The following is a 23,801-nucleotide window of genomic DNA, read 5'->3' as shown; positions in this document are numbered from 1 at the left end:
AGCAGGAATTAGTGCGTACAAACTTTTTATTGATTAAACCAGAAAAATCTGAATATATGACAAAGATTATTTGAGAGAATTTGGGGTATTCTGTTTACTTTATTCACACCTATACCTATTGTATGTTAACCTCTAAATTCCTTCGTGTTATCGTTGTCGTTGGTGTATTGTCTCTTAAAATTATACCTCACATCTCCTATTATTCATACAAATATGTTCGACAAAATTTTCTCAGGATTGCCATACAGTATATTTTACCTGATTAAGATCAAGTACTGGGTCATTGACTTTAATCTATGTATATCTATTGCGTTAATAAATGTTTAAGATATATATACAAGTCTAAATTGAAAACACCATTCAAACCTATGATTGCGTTGGATAAATACCGCCATTTTTATACGCGTCCAATCCATGTAAATCAAATTTCGTTGTAAAGGAGTCTAAATACAGCACAAACGACATTTTCCAAAAGACCAAAACAGTGAAAAAGTATATTTTAACAAAAAATTTACAAACAGGTCGAACAACTGATGTTCTTAAAACCTGCTGACTGCATTATATATATGTTTATCCTGGGTTAAGCTATTTAAGAGAGTAAACGCGGTAAAACCAGTGGACAGTGTACTTTTTAACGGAAACTACAATGGTACAATCTGAATTAATTTTAGGAGAAAACTATTATTATTGTGTAAACATGCCAAACAGATCTGAAAGGAATATTAATGAGTTGTTCTATGGAACGGATTGTTTCGAATGGTCTGGTTTAATATTTTGGACTATGACTGAAATGACTTTTGTTTTAAGCAACAAAAGAACTTAATATTAATCCACGTATCTCATAAGATTCTGCTTCATGCACATGGACATGACTTAAGTTGATAAGCAGTTGTTCAAAAGTAGGCGGAATCTCCGTTCTTTGTGTCGGACAGAGTTTTCAAGAAGGGTGGAAAGGAATTCATGTCAAATAAATTGAAAACTGAGAACATCTTCAAACATCTGGAAATTAGTTTTGGTAAGCGTAATGTTATGAGTGCTCAATTTCAAAATAACATATATAAATCATGAAGCATCATATATAGTCTAATGTGAGTATATATTTCAAAAATTTGGTTTTCTATATATAAGAATAGAACTGGTTTTCTCGTTTAGTCATATTATAGGTTACTATGGGTATGGTTTTTACTAAATGTTGAAGGCTGTTTGGTAATCTGTAATTGGTCGCATCCTTGTACTACATGGTCTTGATGGATAATTGTCCCTTTCTAATGATGTGTGTGTGTACATCTAAATTAATTTATTTTTACGAAATCTTACTCCGCCGTCCCATAATGAAACTGTATACTCTACATCATTTGATTTCTCTCTTAAATACATGGTAAATTATTCTTTTTTCTAAAATGATAAATGACTGCAATTTAGACTCTGTTCATTGTTGAAGGCCGTCCGGTTACCTATAGTTATCAATTTCTGTGTCATGTCGTGTGTTGTGAAATGTTGTCTCACTGACAATCACACCACATCCAGACAATTCAAAGATTGAAGATTGAAGCAGCTTCTAAAGAAGCCATCCGTATCATACCTTACCTCTGTATCATGACATCATTCAAAGGATTACCATATTAGGGCTATATGTAAAGTAATCCTCCTTTATGGAGAGAGCTTTTATAGGCTCTGCCTGTTTTCTCAATCCCTTTCATATCTTAATAAAATATGTTTAAGATAAAAATAAAAAAAGTAATCCTCCACCAGGTGAATATTCACAGTGATTGTATTATATTCTATGTATAAAGTGTTATTAACTGGCTGTTTCTGTATTGGCCCTTTTATAGATTCGAGGTCAAGTTAGCTGTATTGGACCCGAGACTCGAAGATTTAGGCGAGGGGTCTGGGGGCCGCTTAAGGCTCCCAGAAGCTTTGAGAAAAATAACGCAAAATCGTGCATTCTGAGCGTTTCCCAGACTCTTTCTTGCATTGAAACGGCATAATTAATTTTTAGATATTTCTTTCGACAATCAGGTCTCAAAGCAAAAACAAAGATTCATTGTAATTTAAGACTTTTAGGTATTAAAGACAACATTAAAAGACCGATTTGTAGGATAAAGCAAAAATCTTAATTCTCATAATTATTAATACCGTATAGATCTGTCTGTCTGTTCTTGTCTTGTATTGTGATTAGACTTTGGTGATTTTTTATGACTAGATTTAAATATAGTGACATTGCAGTATTATACTAAAAGTCCACACTTAGGCGAGTGATATGAGAGCCAAATTTACATTTTTAATGCACCTACCTAACACACGGCTAAATTGTATATCACTGGAAAGCTAAGAATGTGTACTTTCTAAATATCCCGGTCGTCAAAAGAAATTATGGTGCATTTTTTTTTAAATCGAGGTCAAAGGTCATGGGTGCAATTTCAATTCACGGATACTTCCAGTAGAAAAATCTAGTCAAAACAAATGCAAAAACGAAACAATTTTACAGGAATGCTGTATTACTGTTGGAAAAATATATTTCTATCATAGTATTAATTAATTTTGGTTGATTTTAACGGTAACGCATGTTACGTAACGCTTTCTCTCGGAATATTTGAAAATCAACCATTAAGTCACACAAATGTATATGTAGTCGCCCTTGCATTATCTAAATCTTATAATACCTCCATATCATTTGATTGCACGTATTTACAAACACATATCTGCAAATTTGATATAAAATAATCCGAAACAAAATATTTGAAGCAAGGGGGAAATATAACATATGACGTATTTTGAATTGTTTAGAAAAGTCCCATGATGAGCTGTACATTAAAATTGAGGAAGTGTATGGTCTCCTGTTAATTTGAAAGCCTGTCAACCGCTTCAAGATCAGACAACCATAGGGCAGAATTATTTTATTATTGTAGTGCAATATGTTGAGTCTGGATCATATCGCAATTTCATTTACATCACTAAATCAGATATGATAAGAGTAGTCTAACTAACATTACTAAAATGAGTAAAGTGCTACTAGTATATTTATATCAACAAAATTGTGACAATTTTAATATAAAACATCACAAGAAAAATATGATCACTCATTGTACATCAAACTAAGTTTGATTTTACTTTAGTCGGCCGCCGTGTATCTTGAGATATCTAACTAATCAAACAACACTTGACAAAGTAGTTTGTACTTATTTTGAATTACGCTAGTGATGACGTTCGGCTTCTTTGGCACTAAGTATTACTTTTTTATATCTTGTTTCACCGTTTCAAACGGAGGACACGGTTATCCTAATATTGAACCTTTTATTTGGCTTTCTTATGTTAAAATTCCGTTAGAGTATAACCTAAATGATCGAAACGTCGGACCAATGGGATGTTGGACCATTTAGGTGTCGAAATCTTGCGATATCGGAATATTATAGCTTCATTTTAACTTGTAATCTCACCATTCTTATCGGTCAACATATCCATACAAAGACAACTTCCTTGGCATGGGCATATATCAGTACAGCAGAGGTTTTGCTCAAAGCAGACACAAGATCTACTATATACAGATTGAATTAAAAATTGGGAATGGACATGAGGGATTTGTCAAAGAGACACCAACCCGTTCAAAAAGCAGGCAACGGCCGAAGATCACCAATGGGTCATCAATGCAGCAAGAAACTCCCAAACCCGGAGGCGTTCTTCAGCTGGCCCATAAACAAAAATGTACTAGTTTGAAATGATAATGGACGTCATACTAAGCTTCGAAATATACTCAAGAAATAATAATAAAAAATCACACAAAACTAAGAAAGGCCAGAGGCTCCTGATTTGGGACAGGCGTAAAATTGCGCCGGGGTTAAACATGTTTTTGGAGATCTCAACCCTCCCCCTATACCTATACCAATGCGTGAACAGATCAAATCTTGTAGCAATTTGGATGACATCATACCGGACCGATGTTGCCTTTTACCAAACCAAAGTCATACGGAGAACTTTTATTGTTTCTGTAGTTAGGTCGACTTGTCTTGGATAAAATGTTGACCCCCAGAAGAAAAATAATGCCACGTAGAATGTATGCCCCATTTTCAATTTTTCCAATCTCTTGAGCAGTCAAACTTGTTAATAGTTATCAAAGGTGTGTCCATAAATACGGTGCATTTGTAATAATAAACCTAAATGAAAAAGATTAAAACAAATATTTATAGATATACATACATTCTACTAACGCCATACATCTAAGAACTTTGTCAAGAGGAATATCGTACGCTTTATTAACTGCGGCAGATGCGCAATCATCCAAAAGACAATACAGAAATGTTTTGAAAGCAGGTGGCATAATTTTAATTTAATAATCCAGTGAAATTTTTTTAGATAATGGATATTCATCTGATTGGATTACAACTTTACCCCATATATGCTTCCGTAAAATACTAGTAGCTGCATAAAGTGCTTGCAACCAGTTTCGCAGTCACTGCTCAGATCTTTGAATTTGACAGACTGTATATAACTGTCATTTTAAACGAGTAATTTTCCGTCATTACGGCATAAGACAAAATTATAGAGCTACTGTATACAATATTGGATGTACCTTGGCCTCGTTGATGCTGTATATATGTAACTATAAATTGACCATATATTTTTAGTTTTTGTTGAAGCTGATAATATGTTCTGTAGTTTTCTCGTCGGCTATTCTGGGGCAGAAATTTATTAAGCCCGGTTAACTGACCAAGTAATTAAAGTTGTTAACCAGAATACTTCCTTGTGTACAGGCACGTCATCTTTAATCGTCGAAATGTTAGTAAAAGCTGTGTTATGTTCAGAATTAAATAGCTCTTTACTTTCTGATTTTAAATTTTGTAACAAATATTTAGCGATGCAAGCTCGATGGTATAAAGATTTAATAGTAAAATTATCATGAGTTATTTTGTAAATCAGATCATTGTAGGAGATATATGTAGTAACACTCAATACAGCTTGCGTTTGCTCCTCAAAGGATACCTTATAAAGTTGTGTACCTTGCTTATAGGCTTTATAAATTTGCAAAATATACAAACAGACAAATCAGAATGAGTTATAGATCTACTGTCCTCGTTGATATATGAGAAGAGACTGGTCGGCAGAATTGGTACATGAAGTACAAAATCTTTGTACAGCGGACAAAACAGAAGATGATAGGTTGTGCTTACTTTTAAAATATTTATAGCAAATCTTATGATATTTTGTATTTTCAAATGGGATGTTTTAATTTTTTTTCATATTCATCGACCAGTCTTCTGTAAACTTCATCTTTTAGTTTTCCCACAGCGGCAATCATTTAAGTGTTTAACTACATAGTTTCTATGTAGTAAATACATGACAGACTTTGCATATCTATGTCAATCAATGGATAGTTTTTGCTTTTTAGCATAGAAATGGTTTCATTGTGAACTGGACTGTGAAAAGTTTGACACGACTCGGAAGATTTTCTACAATTTTCCGATACGATTCCTTTTTTAGAAAGGGGTAATTCTACAGAACTCAAAAATTATGTTTTACTTAAATTTGATCTTAATTTCGGACGATTTCATATCTATTTAAGCTACACTGATGTTAAAGATAGAAATAGAACCGTTTAAATATGATTTATAGTACTCTAATAGCACTATTAAGTACACGGAAATCGACTAATATATTCAGTAAAAAAACGATAACGAAATAGATAAGGGATTCCGGAAACTATAGTGATTTTACCCAACATCATAAAATTACAGAAACTCGTGATTTTAAGAAATGTTGAGATAAAGTCTTGATCCTGAATGAAAAAACGATAACTGATGAGTAATTTGGTGTGTTCTAAAACGGATAGAGTGCAAAATCATTTAATAAAAATTTAATTGTAGATCCGAAAAGGTCAGGATTATGAAAATTTTCGTACAAAATGTCAAATATTTAGAAGGAATGCAAAAGCATGCGGATTTGCATTTGTAAATAATGTTTTTCATTATTCTAAGAATCTAATTCACTTAATTATTCTGTCTAAAAGAAGAGATACGACTAATTTCCTTTGCTTGACAAACATGTCGTAGTTTTATAATATTCAACTAATTTCCGAAATAAACGTCAATTTTACAAAAACTGCACCGTACGATTTTGTGACGACCGGGCAAAAATCAAAGTTAAATCATTATTCTTTCATTTAAAAAAGAAATTAGCCGTGTGTTAGGTGGGTGCATTAAAGTCCTTAACTAGACGTCTTTTTCAAATATTACACTCGCCTACACTAGGGAACATCTTCGCCTTGCGGTTTTACGATCTTTTACGGTATTAATGATTCTCTAAAAGTATTGTTGAAGACCATTCGGCAACTATCAAGATGAAAAACAGGAACACAATATTTGACCATTGATCATTTGTATTTTTTCTACGCATTGACTTTGTGAGTGGTTATGTCCCCATACTCCTTTATTATCTGTAAAAGGGTCTCAACACTACTTAGCGAAGTTTAACCTTTCAATGTAAAAGGTCATACATGGCCGAATGTTTTTTTTCTTCAAATTATTTGATACCGGGAAATATGTGACCTTACTTTAATTCAAACCATGTCAGCTATCTAGTTTTATTATATACAATAAAACAAACTGTTTTGTATTCTTCGATATCAATTTCAATTAACAATGCAGAAAGTACAATTTTTTTTGTGAAAACTAAAAGTCGGGAAAATGGAAACATGGAAAATGAAAAACATCCAGGGGATACAGAGAGTGAAGAGAACTTGCTTCTTGCAAGACACTTTCCGTGAAAACAATTTGATATGAAAACAACCTTTTGTTTCATTTTTTTTTTTACATGAGGCATTTGCCTGATTTGCCTCAATGTAGTTACGGCCCTGGCACATTATGAAGTGTCCCGTGTAATAGGGATGATTTGCTCATATCATTTAATAAAACAATATATAGAGTTACTATTTAAAACCTAGCACCCAATATTTTTTTTTTAATAATACAACTCTGTTGTATTTAAAAGATAAAAAAAATCCGTGAATAAAATGGTCATATCACTGTAGTAAAAAAAATACCGGATTTATTTCATTGCTTTCCGTTACTGTTTTGTTAATATAATGTCGTCCTAAAATAATCTAAAACAAGTCAATATTTTTTTACTTTTACATTTGGTGAGTATTTAACTTCATAATATCGCAGGGACAAATGAAATACTGATGATGTTAAACCTGAAACTTGTTAGCGAATTGAAAACATAGCCCGGCGCGTTTCCAACACTCCAAGTATTGAGTACAGAGAAAACGTGCTCCTGTACATGTATGATGTAATCAGGAAAAAGTTGTATAACGATGCATAGTTGATCGCTTCAGATAATTTACTCTGTTGTCCCTGTGAATCAATATTCAATTCAAAACAATGACTAGAAATGAAATACAAGTATAAATATGAAAAAGGTGTGATATGATTGCCAATGAGACAACTTTCCACAAGAGACCAAAATGACACAGAAATTAACAAATATCGGTCATAGTACAGCCTTCAACAATGAGCAAAACCCATACCCCATTATCAGCTATACAAGGCCCAGAAATGACAATGTAAAACAATTCAAACGAGAAAACTAATGGCCTAATTTATGAACAAAAAATGAACGAAAAACAAATATGTAACACTTTAACAGACAAAAAACACTGAATTACAGGTCCAGACTTGGGACAGGCACATACATAAAGAATGTGACAGGGTTAAACATGTTAGCAGGATCCCAACCCTCCCCTAACCTGGTAAAGTGGTAAAACAGTACAACATAAAAACGAACTATAAAAATCAGTTGAAAAAGGCTTAAATGTATTTATTCAAATTGTTGTGTTGAATGTCTTGAAAACGATAACATTATTAACAATTGTGAGGGGAGTGGTAATGAGAGCATTCATGTCGATCCGGCCAAAAGGCGATCTGTTGCAAGTTGTTCTATCCCAGGTTGATCCGTCCCAAGTGGATCAGTCCCAAATATAAAAATGTTTATAAGGAATGAAAACAATGATATATATATGAATTCAGTGTTATTCTAAAACGTTTATGAATTTTATAATAATATAAAAGGTGGACAGTAAAATAGTTGGCTTTTGACATTTATTTGAATATCAAATTTTCATAAAGATGAGTTGAGAGATTTATTAGAATATTTTTTCAAATCAATTTACCACCTTACATAAATACAGAATAGCATGTGCAGTATGAAACAATTATGTTGATAATGATTTTATTACAATTTTCAAGAATATTGCATGGGTTAGTATAATTGTGATAAACACTTACATTAAATTGTAACTGACTAATATCTGAATATGGACCATAATTTGGTATTCGGCCTTTGGTTTCTTTTTGTATCCTTTTTTATAAGTTCTAAAACTTTAACTTTTATTCTGTGGGTTGTGTTGGTGTTAGAATAGTATTAATGGAACAATTGAGTTTTTCAACAAAAAAATAATACATTTTGATTCACCGTTTACGTGACAGGAAACCAAACAGGAAACCAATCTTTATTTTCTTTATTTTGCACAATATATTTCAAAAGACATAAATAAACACCATTACTAGTGTTACTTGCTTCATGTTAATATTTAAAATCTATTTTCAATGTTAAATTAAAGTTTTTTTTAAACGCGATAGGAAACCATAAGAAACCGAAAGCATTTTTTTAGTTGTATTTTATTGCAAAATCTGCTTAAAATAATCTGAACAGTATACTTTTTCTTAAAATCCATCTTAAATGTAACAGTATTATAAAACTCCTAAATATGTGCTTGTTTTGAAAACAATTAGTACAATTTATTCAGAAATTTCCATATTTTCTTCATTGATACAGGATACCATGATCGTTGTATCTTGATGTTTTAGCCAAAAAAAATGTATTTATATTTGGTTTTGAAATTCCAGTTATATACAATTTATTCCAAATTATTGGCAATGTAAAATTCTTTAAATCCAGTAGAGAAAAAAACTTTTAACTTGGAATTAAAATCTTTAAAATAGGCACCATTTTATAGTTGTGACCTGTACACCATCTACATGGTTTCCACATTTTAACCTACTTTATTGGGCTAAAATCAATAAAGTACTTCCTTTCAAGTCATGCATGGTAAAAGTTTACTTCTCCTTTGACAAGTTTATTGCGTTTCTAAAAAGTGTTTGCAGAACATGAATAAAAAAGAATAATTAAAAATTGTGACAAAGATACCAACTTTGTACATTCCAAGTGTAACGGTATATTAACATGTATTTTTTATTAAATTATCTTTATTCACCTAAAATATCCAGTAATATTTACTGCTGAAGCGAAATCAATCCAACGAGCATCGGCACAATGATAAGAGACGTAATGTCTATTGAATTTTCCAAGGACACTTTACATCCTTATCAGGAAACAAAGTGTGTTATAACGTCTGTCAAATCTGAAATCGATTTCGTCAAGTCATTGGGCATTTATTTTCACACAAGATCGTATGTAACATTATGCACATAGGAAAAATAATAGACCCCCTGCGCAATCTCTTTGAAAATTGTATTTTCCTTTTTTAAACAAGACGAAACAAGTCTACAGATTATGTTTGCTAACATCCCGTTGGAAACAAAAACAATGTTTAGACCTAGTATTTCATACATCCGGCCGTAAGGACGTGATCACATATTAGTCACATGTTTCACGTATGACCGGAAATGATTAGAACTTAACGACAAAAACAATTTTAATAAAAAAAAGGAAATAACTGGACTTCTGTTTCGTTTGAAATGTAACGCATAACGATAACGTCATTTTCTAACTTAATTATTACGAAGAACAAAACTAGAATGTAAATCAGCTCTGATTTACCTGTTTGAACATCTCGCGAGAGTTCATATTTGCATATATATATATTGTTATAAAGAATTCTATTACAACAAAGCAGATTACATCATCTAAAATTTGCGTTACGAAATTGGAAACCAAAGTAACGCTAGTGTTCTTACACCTGCTACAGAAATACTTATAGTTCTCGGCATTTTCTTCTGACTATTCTTATTGGTCGATGTTCTTTATTATTTGAAAGCAAAAGTTACGAATTTGCCGGTGACGATTATCTATAAATCAGTCAGCGTTATGCACTTCGGAAGCGAAAAGTAACGCGAGAAACAACACAAAAATACGGTTGTATAATCTTTGAAATTTGTTAATTTCAATTTTTTTTCTAGGGAAGAGTAGCATACACTTGTATGTTGATAAAAATAAAGGCATCTTTAGATGTAGTTACAACTTTTTTTACAGTAATACATATTTTTATCACTTTTCTATAGTTATAGGAAACGAGCCCAATAGCAAATTATGGTCCATATAGAAGTCATTTTATTTCATTAATTGTTTATGTCAGACCTCTGACTGATAAAACATATTTAACAGAATTTAGTACCATCAACATTACTCATGTTACTCAGCAGTAATTCACATTTTTTCGATTGAGTCTGATTTTAACAAGTCTTTCAACTGATGATATCACAATTTCGATGGTACAAACAAATACAAAACAGAGAAGACAGTTGTGAAAAGAAAGAATAGTTCATTGTACATTTCTTCTTCATCATGTTCATATTACCTGAAAAAAATATAACAATTAATTTTAAGAACTTCAAATAAAAGACCTTGTTGCCAGCCATAACTAAATTTTATCTATCATGAATATGATTGAATTAATTGATTACGACTGGCATTAATTTGGTTAACTATCATAAAACATTTGTTGAAACAACAAACCGATTATAAGAGACTTATGATTTGCTTTAAACAAGTCATTATGATGATTACATGATTATATGTTCCATAGCTATGTTAATATATATTTATCGCTTCTATGTGTGAATTAATTAAATCTTTTTTCCCTATGTAAATTCTAAGTTATCATGGAAAAAAACTTAAATTTTGTATGCTGATGATGCTTTACAAACTGTAGCAAAAACAATCATACTAATTTTTAGTATCCATTTAAAATATTTCATCTGAATGATACTCAAATATTAGGCATACTTCACTAACCTGCTGTCATTAAGCATCCATATTTTTTTTTATAAATTCTATTGTTCCAATTTAATTCATTTAATTATTGCCATAAATAAGATTGATGAAAATGACGAAGGAAAATCACAAATGAAAATATGAATGCCAGTTTTTTTAGCAAACCTCAGATACTGTCACATGTTTGGCTTTATAAATATTTTGATATGAGCGTCACTGATTAGTCTTATGTAGACGAAACACGTGTCTGGCGTACTAAATTATAATCCTGTTACTTTTGATAACTACTTTTTGCAGATAAAAACCTGCAATAATTTCTGAATTCTAAGTAATTGAATTCTTCACTAAGCAGCTGTCATGACCATGATGACTTTCTTATAACAGTCAGGGGTACTACTCAAACAAAAGATTTCAAAATCACTTCTTTGAGTGATTTTGACTGTGAAATATTTAAAATTTTCACACAGACTTTTCAAAATCACCATGATCATGATGATCACTGAAATAAGTAATTTAAGAAGTTAAAATGTAATCACTTCAATAAGTGTTTATAACATTTTTTGGATATTTTCCCCACAAGCTTGATTTTTTTTATTGGTAAAAAACCAAGAATCCCATTGAAAAATCAACTAGGTACATGCAGACATTGTCTTTTGCTTGATAAGCCTGCCAGTTTTTCCAGTTCATTTGAATATTCAAAATCTGTAATAATTTGTAGATCAGGTCATAACCTTAAAATAAATCATTCTAATTCTAAAGAAAACCAATAAGGTCACATAATATTGTTGACCTTTGTCTGATAGTAAGAATAGTTAATGAATATTTATTACTGAACAATTCCCAAGGGCACTTTCCAAAGCTTTAGCACACTAACTTACTGCCCAAGCGCACTGGTGAAATTGATATCCAAAGATAAAGGGATAATTGATTTATGTAGGAAAATTATAGAAAAGTTTGTGAAAATATGGAAAATCAATGAAATTAGCATTTGAAGATCAAAGGAAACTTTAGATTTTAGTTGTCCCTGAGCATTTTAAGTCTTAAGATATAAATGTATATTTTGTTTTTACAGGCAGTCCATCAGCTGTACAAATGTTTATGGTGTTTTTAATTTTACCATACTTTAATTAGCAGGAAGAAGAAACATGACTGACTCACAAACATCAAAATGGTACAAGGTAGACTTGAGTTTGTTGAGAGTAAAAGGCTTTTACTTCTTTACTTTTGCTGGTATGTTTTATAAGGATTGCATATATGTATTATAAGTTTTTCCATTTAATCTACTTGCTAGAATTGTATGAATTTAATAAATTTATGGAGTATTTTTTTATGAGACCGCAACCAAAGGCCCCTCAAAAAAGACATTTCAAGCTAAAGATATGATCTACCAGTAAGCTGGATTCTATAAAAGAGGGGCAAAAGATACCAGAGGGACAGTCAAAATTTTGACTTGTAAAACAATGTTGTTTAAAAAGATATACAGCCCTTATTTTTAGTTATTTTGAAATGGATAAAAAAAAGTAAGATTCTTATACATTATAATGTAAGATCATGTATACATGAAATAAATCAACATGATCAAGCAGGCTTGTAAAACAGCATATATTGTTTGCCCAGGTGCTATTGCATTTTAACCATTCATTTAAAAAAATGAATACATTCAATTTTAAAAGAAGTACTTTGGGAGTAATACATTTATATCCAGATCACAAGTAGGAAACGAAAGCCCTGAAAATCTTTTGATCCAGACTTTTTTCAACTTTCAATTTCAGTGTATATGAATTTTAGTTATATAAGCAGAATTTCATCAGTTTTAGGGAACCAGCAATTCCCTTTAGGTATATTAAAAGAGTCTATGCTCAGTCTCTGAAATGAATCCTTACTTAAAAGAATCAGTTTTATTATCTGTTGGTTTTCTAATTAATTCCTGGTATATTTGCTTCTATTAAGTCATGTAAGTATTACACCATGAGATTTAATTTCTGAAATTTTTTTGAAAAAATTTGCTTTGAATTAACAGTATTCCATGTATTCTGAGGGTTTTACTATTATTACATTAATGTCCATCCTTTTACATACATGTACATGTTAACTAATTTATTTTGTTTTGCAGCTGTTGGTGCTCTTTTACCGTTTATGGCACTTTATATGAAACAGATAGGTATGACAAAATCACAGACTGGAATAATTTATGGTCTTATGCCATTTGTTGGGTTTTTAGTCAGACCTTTATTTGGAGCTGTAGCAGACAAATTTCAAAAACACAAATTAATTCTAGTTCTATGTTGTGTTCTAACAGGGTTGTGCTTTAATCTTATGATTTTAATTCCATCGAAACATACCGAACATACAAAAGTGACGACTGAAATTGTGTGTAGTCAAGGAGACTCATTTTTAAGAGATTGTTACCATGTCAACGAAAGTATAAACATAGAAGCATGCCCCATGTCATTCCATACTTATGTTACTAAAGCCAAAGAGATTTTTAGTGAGGAATCTTTTGTCACAACAATTGTGAACTCAAGCAGCAGTAATGATGTGCCATATGTTATCAGCACAATGCCAAATGAACAAAATGTGGCAACAAAGTCTAAGCTTTCATGTAATTTGAATTGTAATTATAAGATAACACCAGAATTACCTCAAAAAGTATGTTTCACCAATGCAACAGGCACATATGATGCGGCTGAATGCTACAGTGTGAATTTAAATATTGGTAGATGGGAATCTCATATTAGTTTTAAAATTCCAGATCTTGGATATTTGTTAAACAAAGAAGTTATATCAAATAGAATCAAAACAGATGACCAAGTGTGTAGGACTTTTGACCTGAAGGATGTAGTGTACAAGGGTCAAGAGTACTGGCAGATGTTGTGTAGTGATGACACTGATTTTGTGTGTGACCTTGAATGTAGCCATGTTGACACATGTACTCATAAAGTAGCAAAAGATCTAAGTCAAACATCATTTTGGTTCTTTTTTATATTGTTTTTACTGGGAAATATTTTATTTGCTCCTATAATGAGTTTGGGAGATGCTATATTGTATGATCTTCTAGGAGAGAAAAATAGGCACAAATGGGGTAAACAGCGATTATGGGGAACAGTAGGGTTTGCTATGTTTGCTGTTGTATCAACCTTAAGCATTGATGCACTTTCAAAAACCAACATGAATAGTTTCAGTGTATCATTTTATTTATTTAGTGCCTTAAACCTATCAACAGCTTTAATATCTTGTGTAATGAAAATTTCACATAACCTTGCATGTGGACAGTTGCTGAAAGGAACATTAACTCTGCTACGTAATCGTAAAACTGCAGTGTTTCTTCTAGTTGTGTTTTATTTTGGATCATTGACAGGTGCCATAGAGGCCTTTCTCTACTGGTTTTTAGAAGACGAACTTGGAAACAAGCTGAAAATTATTCCAGGGTTATGTTCATTAATAGCTTGTTCAGCAGAAATACCATTATTGTACGTGTCGGGTTATTTTATCAAAAGATTTGGACATATGTATTGTTTATATGCTGCTTTCTTTGCATATACTTTACGATTTACAGCATATTCATTCCTTACAAATGCATGGCAGGTTTTACCAGTTGAAATGTTACATGGTATTACATTTGGAATTATGTGGGCTGCTGCAACATCATATGGCAGTATAATAACACCTGAAGGGATGTCTGGAACTATCCAAGGACTACTGAGTGGGGTTCATTTTGGATTTGGTAAGTACATGTATTGTGTTTGTGTTTTGTATTCATAGCTAGTTGAACATGTTGAAATTCTTAATATTTTACTTTTTGAAATTTTTAATATTTTTCCTGTTAGATCTACCTATATATATAAAAAAGAAGATGTGGTATGATTGCCAATGAGACAACTATCCACAAAAGACCAAAATGACACAGACATTAACAACTATAGGTCACTGTACGGCCTTCAACAATGAGCAAAGCTATACTATTAAACGAGATGACCACATTTTGTGTGTCGTTTCTCTTCTTTCCACACTAAATTAATCATCATGCCTTTGTGTTCTATAGGTAACATGCATAGTTGCATTTGTCATCTATTCTTATGACTATTCAGTTTGTGTTATTTTTGGAGAAAAGATAAAAGCATCCGGATATTGTTTCTGTCATCAGACCAACTTTTAAGACATACAAGACTTCTGGTTTTAAACTTGCACATTATTTTCATAAGAGTACTCAGGGATAAGTCAATAATTTTCGCGTTGATAGAGACTCTCTATATAATATAGCAGTCATCACCGTGGAGAGGAAACTTGGATTTGATAGTTAATCATGATAATAGCAAATACACTTTATTTATAATATACGTATGTTTGTAGTATACAGAAACGTGAAAATAATGGAATTAACAGAAAACCAAAAAATAACGGACTTTGGAAAAAGGGAGAGGCCTTAAAAAAAATTGTCATATCTTCAAGTACCTATGAATTTTTATACCTTTTCTTAAATTCTCCAGACATAAAATCTTTTGCAAAAATTCTCCCTACAACAGTTTACATACTTTCAACCATTTGTCAACCAAGCTCTAAATGGCCGCGATTTCATGGGCTTGTTCTAGTAGTTATAAAAAGAAGAAAGAAACAAAGTGGAATGGAAATTCAAACTCAATTAGTTGAACTCAAACTGACAACGCCATGATAAAAAACTTAACACAACCAAACGAAAAATAAAAGTATACAAACATAGAAAACTAGTAATTATAATATGCGAGGTCAGATAATTTCAAAGACTTAAAAAACTTTAGGAAATCTTTCTGAAATCAATGTAAGTTGTACAGTACGCCCAAGGAGTTTGTAATCCCAAACTCCATACTCCGATATTTTTCCTGGTGTAACACCAGGAAACTCCGACATCCCTCCCAAAATTCTCGGAGAAATTTGGGAGTATTCCCTCCGACTTCCGCGTAAATCCGCTACCTTTTGTTTATTGTATTAGCGACATCTCTCCCAGTCTGGTGTGACGCGGTGTGACACCAGGTAATTAATTGCCCTAATCCGTCTGATCTATGCCGGCACGCGACAGTCAAGGTATGTGAGATTTCTAATGTAATTAAACAATTGTATTTCCTGTCTATTGATTATCAGGTTATATCTGATTGCTTGAAACAAATGAAAGATTAAAATAAAAAGCAAAACGTTGTTGTTAATTCTTTCAATCTTTCAATTACACTGTACATTTTAATCAAGTTTTTAAACAACTATATTTGATTTTGACTTCCGTTTTTTTATCAGTAAATAAATATTTAATTTACTAAAAGAGATATAATTGTGCAACAATAAACGGAGAATAAATGAGGGCAGTTTAAAGAAAAATTACACGTTTCAAAGTTTTTTATACTACAAGTAAAAAAGAAAATATTATTCACTATCTGTTATGCTAATAATTCTACGCCATTTCCATTTTACGATTACAAAATAAAAGTTTTAAAATCCAAAACGTTGTTGTTAATGCTTTCAATTGCATTAAAGTTTTATAAAAAAAATCTATACTTGATTATGACCTCGTTTTTTATTTATCGGTAATTTATGTAACTTACGAAAAGAGACATACTTGCGTGAAAATAAACGGAAACTAACGCTGAAGGTATAGAATGTGAGCAGTGAGTTTAAAGAAAATTACGTGTCTTAAAACTTGTATATGCAAGTAAAAAAGAAAATACTATTCACCATTCGTTATGCTTAATAAGTCTACGGCATTTTCTCTTCACGATTAGCATTACTTTAGGATATAATACATTTCGGCTACAACAGGAATACTGCTATAGCTGCATCAACTCGTCGTTGCATAATATTCATTTACGCACAATGAATGTAAACTTTTGTATTGTATTTAGAACAGTGATCTTTAAATATTTTTTGCCGTGGGAAGACGACACGCATCTCAGTGATCAACAGTGCGTGGTTGAACTTGAACTTGACTTCGCTCACAATATTGAATGCTAAAAATAGTGACATCAATTTTGTCCACGAGATTTTTATTTGGCGGGAAATAGTATCATGTAACAGTAAACTCAGGTGACCTTTCTGGATAACCGTGGGAAAATTCATTGAAAGTTCAAACTTGCTTTGTAATGATTGACATTTGTGTGCGTTAAGATTGAGGCTCTAGAAGGTCCTTTTACAATTGATTAACCAGATTCTAAATTTTATTCCTTTTCTGAATAAACGAACATCAGCCTTTTATTTATACGTTTCTCAGTCAACAGAGGACATAAACCTGGACATTATTTATACTTCCATAGTCAACACTATACATTAATGGTAGATGAAAACAGGATGCATGTCGTTCAGTTCCTGATGGGCGTTGGTAAGATCCTCTGTGAAAATGTGTCGATCGTAAAAATCCGATCCACATTTTTTTTTACATATTTCTTTCTTGTACGATATAATTTCATTTTAATATTCTATAGTATAAATTGTTGAAATACTTCTTTTTATATTTCGCCGAGGACTTTTAACGAGCAGTAAAATACGGATTGCGCTAATCCAATTTTATTTAAAAAAATAAAAGATCAATAACAGATCATAACAGATAAAAAAAACACATGATTTTATTTCTTCATATAATTAAATAAGGTTGTGATTATTGTGTTGTGTCTGGGCGGGGAATTATCTCAGTATTTATGAATATAGGGCTGCCACATTGCATACAAAACTATTTGTTTCTTTTTTAAATTCAAATATTTTAAGTCGGTAATCTACCGAGGTAGTGAAACATAATATTTTACATTTCAAAATAAATTGAAAGTAACAGAGTTCACTTGTTGGTCCGATAAATTAACTCTAGGGTTTGATTTAGATTGGACAAATTACCGTAAAAACATCATTTTGTTTTAAGCCAGTTGATATTAATTATATAATATTAAACTATTAATGAACCGGATATTGCTTACTGAGTAGGTCATAAAAGGTTCTAATTGTGGTAAAATCATCTTTGTTGAAACTTTGTTGAAAAAACAAAAATTATGACCTGATCGGACTATAATGAAAATACTAAATAAGTGTTTTATTCGTATTTTTATACGTTTTTACGTTTTATTTCATATGACAATGACATGGGCATATACATACAAGAATAATTATCTTATTTTAAATAAAAATGTCACACTTTTATCTGACAATGAATGGACATTTAAATAACGTATTTTAAAGCACACAGGTGCAATCAAGATCGATTAAATGTACAAAGGTAATAAATCTGGCTAATCCGATTATGTTGTCACGCGTCATTAATTTTCAGTTCATCCGATGGGCAATAAACCAATTAACAGCCACGCGGTGTTGGGAGAGAATCTTTGGAGGAAATTGGGAGTAGAATCCGTGATTCGCGGTGTCACACCGCTACACTCGGAAATCGGTGATAAAAGTTCGCGATTACAAACTCTCTGGGCGTACTGTAAGTGTATACTGATAATTGCAGTTGATTTGTACACATTTACATGTACATGTATATCATGTATATGGAGATCAGTAAAATGAAAGGCCATATTAAACATTAATTATTTCTGTCCTTTCCTTAATAAACTTGACACTTTTAACTACCTGTGTGTTATAAATCACCAAATCAAGGGAGGTAATAAATTAAATATTACCCATGCCATGTTAGTTAACTTTTGATATCATCTTTGGACAACAATATCGTGAGAATTTATTTGCTTATTTGAACTTTTCTTTATTTGGATAGATGAGGCCTCAAGAAAACAATGTATGCTGGATTGATTTGCTTTTTATCAGATTTATTTAAAGTGGTTTCTGAAATACATAAAATAGTTACATCATGGTTCATTTGATACATAAACACTAAAACTTTCAAATCTTAATAAAAAATATTTGTTTTTGTTTTAGGTAAAGGGGTTGGTAGTTTGGTGACTGGACAGTTGTACTCACAGATTGGTATAAGATGGACATTTCGTTTATATGCAATCTCATCATTTGTTCTTCTCATCTTGTATGTGCTGGTGAACAAGTTTGTTTTTAAAGAGGATAGCCCTACAAGGCCTGGTGAAGAAGTTGAATTGAAAACTGGAGGTAAGATAAACATGATATAACAAGGTATGCCAGGCTTTTCAAATGTATAAAATTCAATGTTGAGTGTAGAGAAATATGGTATTGTACCAGATAATTATATATATTATGTTTCTTTAACTATTTTTAGATAATATGTAGATAATCTTTTTCACTGAGCTGCAAAACAATGTGTTTAAACTGGACCAATTATTGTCACATTATATATATCAGCTTAATATGTGAAGGTGTTTAGAAAAAGGTCTGTACAATTGCTCAGTGCAGAATTAGGGAATGACAGAGAAGGGTTAAACTGTATGGCCCCTCCACTAAGTGACGGGCCATACAAACTTGTAACTCAATGTTATGTAGATATTGAAAAAAGTGTCAAAATCATATCATAAGAAGAGTTAGAAAATATTATACCTGTGTTTGAAAATGGATATACTAGTACTCCAAAATGAAACCATTTACAGGTGAATTTAGGTAGACAAGCTTGTACAAAAAATGAAGATCTTTATAAACTTAAAATGCAACTAATATTTTTATTTGTTTTTAGTTTATAACCATCACCATAGCAAACAATTTGTTTTAAACTTTACATGCAACTTTAACAATCTACGAGAAATGTACATGTTTGTTTCAAAGTCCACTTTGGCTTTTTGTATTGTCATGCTTTCATTTTAATATAGAAAACTCATTGTTTTTTTTAGGAGAAAAAGAAGCAGAAGATTGTCTCCTTGACAACAATACAGCAGAGCAGAATGATACACATGCTGAATTTCATGATGAACCCAAAACAGATGAGAAGACAGACAGTTTAAGCACAGAAGATATTTAAAGATGCATTCATATTGGTTAAGTTATCACATCTCCCTGTTTAGATGCTGTTGGTTTTTTTTTATCTGTGCTTTATACTGTTAACATCCATAATTTGTGGTAGTTATTTTTAAAAAGTATGAAATGCATTGATTGCATCTGATTAAGTTTGTGGTAGAGGTTGCCATTGCCAGCAACTTGCAAAAGATTATTGGTTCATTCTTTGTAGAACAGCAGAGACAGTCTTGTGGAAGCATATGCAAAAAACAGGATATGGTATGATTGCCAATAACACAACAATTCACAAGAATCCATATGACATGGATGAAAGCAACTATAGACACTATATAGCTTTCAACAACGAGTAAACCCCATGCTTAAAAGTCAGCTTTAAAAGGTTCATAGTAAAATTTAGAAATTGTCCCTTATTTTTAATTTTTTGCAATTGTTTAAATAAATTATTATAATAAGTATTTGAATGAAATTTTGCTTTGAAGTTCAACTTATATATAGTTGAATTTGTAGTAAGGAGTTTTAGCCATATAAAAGGTAACCACTGAGACAGAATGACAGTATTTTTTAATAAACAAGTGCCTTTAAGCAACTCTCATACATTGATTGATATATTCTTTGATATGTTTTATTTTTTATAGAAACTATAAATAAGCAAAATTTTCAAATGCTTTTAATAAAAGAAACGTCAGAGGGGCAAAACAAATAAAAACAAGAGGCAGCCATGACCAGTGATTATTCTTTAGTTTTGATTTTTTACAAGTAGATTTCATTTGAACATTCCAATTGTTTTTAGATGTTATACATCATTATACATTGTTTTGTTTACACTAGTTGTTTAGTAATCCTGAATATGCTTTGGATATTTGCAATTTGGCATTAGGCATTAATAAAGAATGAAGAATGAAGGTATAAAATTCCATGAACTAGCTTTATGTAAACACATGTGAAGTAAGTATTTTTTTGTATAGATAAAAGTAAAATTATTCCTATAAAGACCATAAAAACAGACCACTCATATTTTGTCGGCAGCATTTTTTTATTTTTTTTATTTTTGTTAATTGCTTGCAGAAATGAAGCTAAAGAATAATTTGTTTCTATTGATAATTAGTACCCGATCTCATGCCAAAATTATTTTTTTTAAATGGGTAAAACGAAACTTCTGTCCTGAGAACTTCCATTTTAAATGCATATTAATGAACATTTGTTTTTCTTTTCTATTGAAGGTGGAAAAAAATTGTTTGTCCTTTAATTAAAAAACAATGCTCCCTCACCTATTATGGTAAGGGATGAAGTATAGCAGCATTTTATTTTATTGTGTAACAATGTTGTTATCTACATGACTCATGTTGTGACCTCATGATTGACATGTGTGTAAGATTGTTTTTGATACATAATAATTCATTTTTATGTATGATGATTGTTAAGTTTATTACATACTTGTAATATATGAATTTTGATATGTGTTTTAGTTGCTTTATGACAGTAAGTCTCATCTTTTCTTGTCTCAAATAAAAAAATATGACATTTTCATAAATTTTGTTGAAAAATGAAGTTTATAAATTTGTAAAAATATTGTTTATAGACAAATTACGACATGCTTTATTATATTAGTTATTTTAAGCTAGATGAACAAAACATGTTTGATTTTCTTTTAATGTCAGATTTGTTTCTAAAGTTTAACATTTGTTAATTATACTAAAAAACAATCTATGTCAACTCATGCATATGCCTTAAATATTGTTAACTCTCAAGTTTTATTAGAAGTGTTTGCCATCTGGGCATGCATGACATGTATTATTATTTTAACTTGTTAAGGTAGGTTTTATGTTAAATCTAGCAAATGTTTACTGAGTTGTAAAGTGTATGCTATTTTGATGTTGATTGTACAATGCCTAGTCATTATTTTTTTTCTCAATGTAGATCACTACTTGTCTTATTAAGAAGTGACATTAGAGAACTACAACCTTGAACAGGACACAGCTATCCTTTTAAAGTTTCATGTGAAAATTTTAAGAAATTTAAAACATATCATGCATATTGACCATTTTCATCAAACAATGAACCCATTACCCAATAGGTATATTTGTTTTTCAAATATTTGATATGACATAGGCAACTAAACAAATCTCAAAACTAAAACCTGAACTAGAGTAAGCATTTCAAATTTCACTTAAAAAGTCTGGCCAAGAAAATTAAAGAGGATCAAAGTCATCATTAGTTATACAGACACTGAGACCATAACTTGTTTTTATAAATGTTTGAAACAAACACAATTTATCATGGGCATTTAAAAAATCCCTATTTGATCATCTTTCAACCATCATCTGTTGAACATTTTGCCTATTAATAAACCAATGTTGAGCAAATTAGACTTTTTCAACAAGGACAAATGTACACTAAGATTTATGTGTATATAAATATTGTCCAGGCAAATTACTTTGATTTTAAAAGAAAGCATAGAAAAAATATCCCATCTTTTTTCCACCATTATGAAACCACCCATAAAGAATCACCTCTAATAAAGAAATAATGTTTTTCAACAGGGACTGACTAATGCATACTGCTTTGAATATGCACATTTAAAGCCCACTGCTATCTAGCAATTTAGCTTTGATATTAAATTGTAAAAATTACAGAGCTTTGATGTCTACTCTCACTTCTTTTTAGCACATGGTCATTAAAATATTTTGAATTTACTTTGAGATAAAATTCTGAATTTGACCATACACCACTACATATTTCTCAATCTTTCTTACAAGATCATTTTACATTGTCTTTTAGGTTGATACCATACTTTTAATCCAATGAAATTTTTCAGCAGGGAAATGTACTCTGCCTTTTGCATGCACATCTTTTCTCATTTTCCTTCAATTATATGAGCACTAACATAATTTTTTAATACATCACTATTTAGCAAATGCTGTTTTGAAGGAAGTGCTAAATGAATATTGCTGAATGTATGCACATTGTCCCACAAAAACCTACTATTGAATGAGTTTTTGATATTTTATTTAATGTAAGTGTAATGAATTTTGCCCAATGTTAAAAAAGGGTTGTATCTGATTCTGAATTAAGGGGGCTCGCGGGTCTAAATTATTTTTTTTAATCTAATATAAGATTTTACTAATTTTTTCTATAAATGAGCTTTATTTTATACCTGATAGAAAATAAAATAATTAAGAGGGGTCAGCGATAATTTACGCTCACAATCTGCCTTTGAAAGAAGCATACATTTTTGTAAAGGTACTTTTTTTCTATTGAACTAATAAAAGAAAAACAGGTAATATCGAAATAAAAAAAGAATTTAATTACAGAAATTGCTTAAATTTTACAATATTTAGTTTATGTATAGCTTATTTGAAAACAATAATAAAAAATATAGGTCACAGATGAGTAAAACAAGATATTTCAATTCTAATGCCAAAAAATAGCATTTTTGCACCAAAGGGAGATAAATTGGAGCTTTTTCAATGATATAAACATATTAAAAGTCATCTGGGGCCAAACCTAATTTTTTTTGGGGTTAATTTTTGTATCATATCATAAAGTAATAACTAATAGTGTAATAAATAAAATTTGTTATGAAAAAAACAAATGTTTAATTTTTTTATGACATTTTTGTACCCGTGAGCCTCCTTAAATAAGTACAACCCATGTACACGAAATATTTTGACAAGTTTTCATGGTATATTATGTTTTTGTGTTGTGCATCTCTAGCTTATTTTTAAACTTGCATTTATAAAAAGGTCAAACATAAGTTTTATGAATATCACATGTTGTTTAATATGTCCATGTTGTTTAACTGATTATCATAATGACATATATGATACATCACTTCTCACTCTTAAAAACCACATCATTGGTCTCATGGTAGCATGTTAAAAAAAATATACTTAAAACTTGGTATTTTCTGCTTTTTTCCTAAACAC

The 23,801-nt window shown here is 30.9% G+C and overlaps 1 protein-coding gene across 2 annotated transcripts; it reads left to right on the top strand.

Moving 5' to 3' along the window:
- The first annotated feature begins 332 nt into the window (after positions 1-332).
- LOC139485662 (major facilitator superfamily domain-containing protein 6-like) lies at positions 333-23,172 on the top strand. 2 transcript variants are annotated; one of them, XM_071270290.1, is made up of 5 exons: positions 333-1,015; positions 12,136-12,234; positions 13,118-14,728; positions 18,880-19,062; positions 19,752-20,516. In XM_071270290.1, the coding sequence occupies exons 1-5, from the start codon at positions 961-963 to the stop codon at positions 19,877-19,879; spliced, it is 2,076 nt and encodes a 691-aa protein (XP_071126391.1). In that variant the 5' UTR covers positions 333-960; the 3' UTR covers positions 19,880-20,516. The 2 variants fall into 2 exon arrangements, with proteins under 2 accessions (XP_071126391.1, XP_071126392.1); XM_071270291.1 differs by lacking the exon at positions 333-1,015 and adding an exon at positions 7,055-7,129 and having other exon boundaries at positions 19,752-23,172.
- Positions 23,173-23,801: the final 629 nt, after the last annotated feature.

This window comes from Mytilus edulis, chromosome 8 (genome assembly GCF_963676685.1).
Source record: "Mytilus edulis chromosome 8, xbMytEdul2.2, whole genome shotgun sequence".
Lineage (NCBI taxonomy): Eukaryota > Metazoa > Mollusca > Bivalvia > Mytilida > Mytilidae > Mytilus > Mytilus edulis.
The sequence above is the reverse complement of the archived record's forward strand: the minus strand, read 5'-3'. Positions and strand labels throughout refer to the sequence as shown.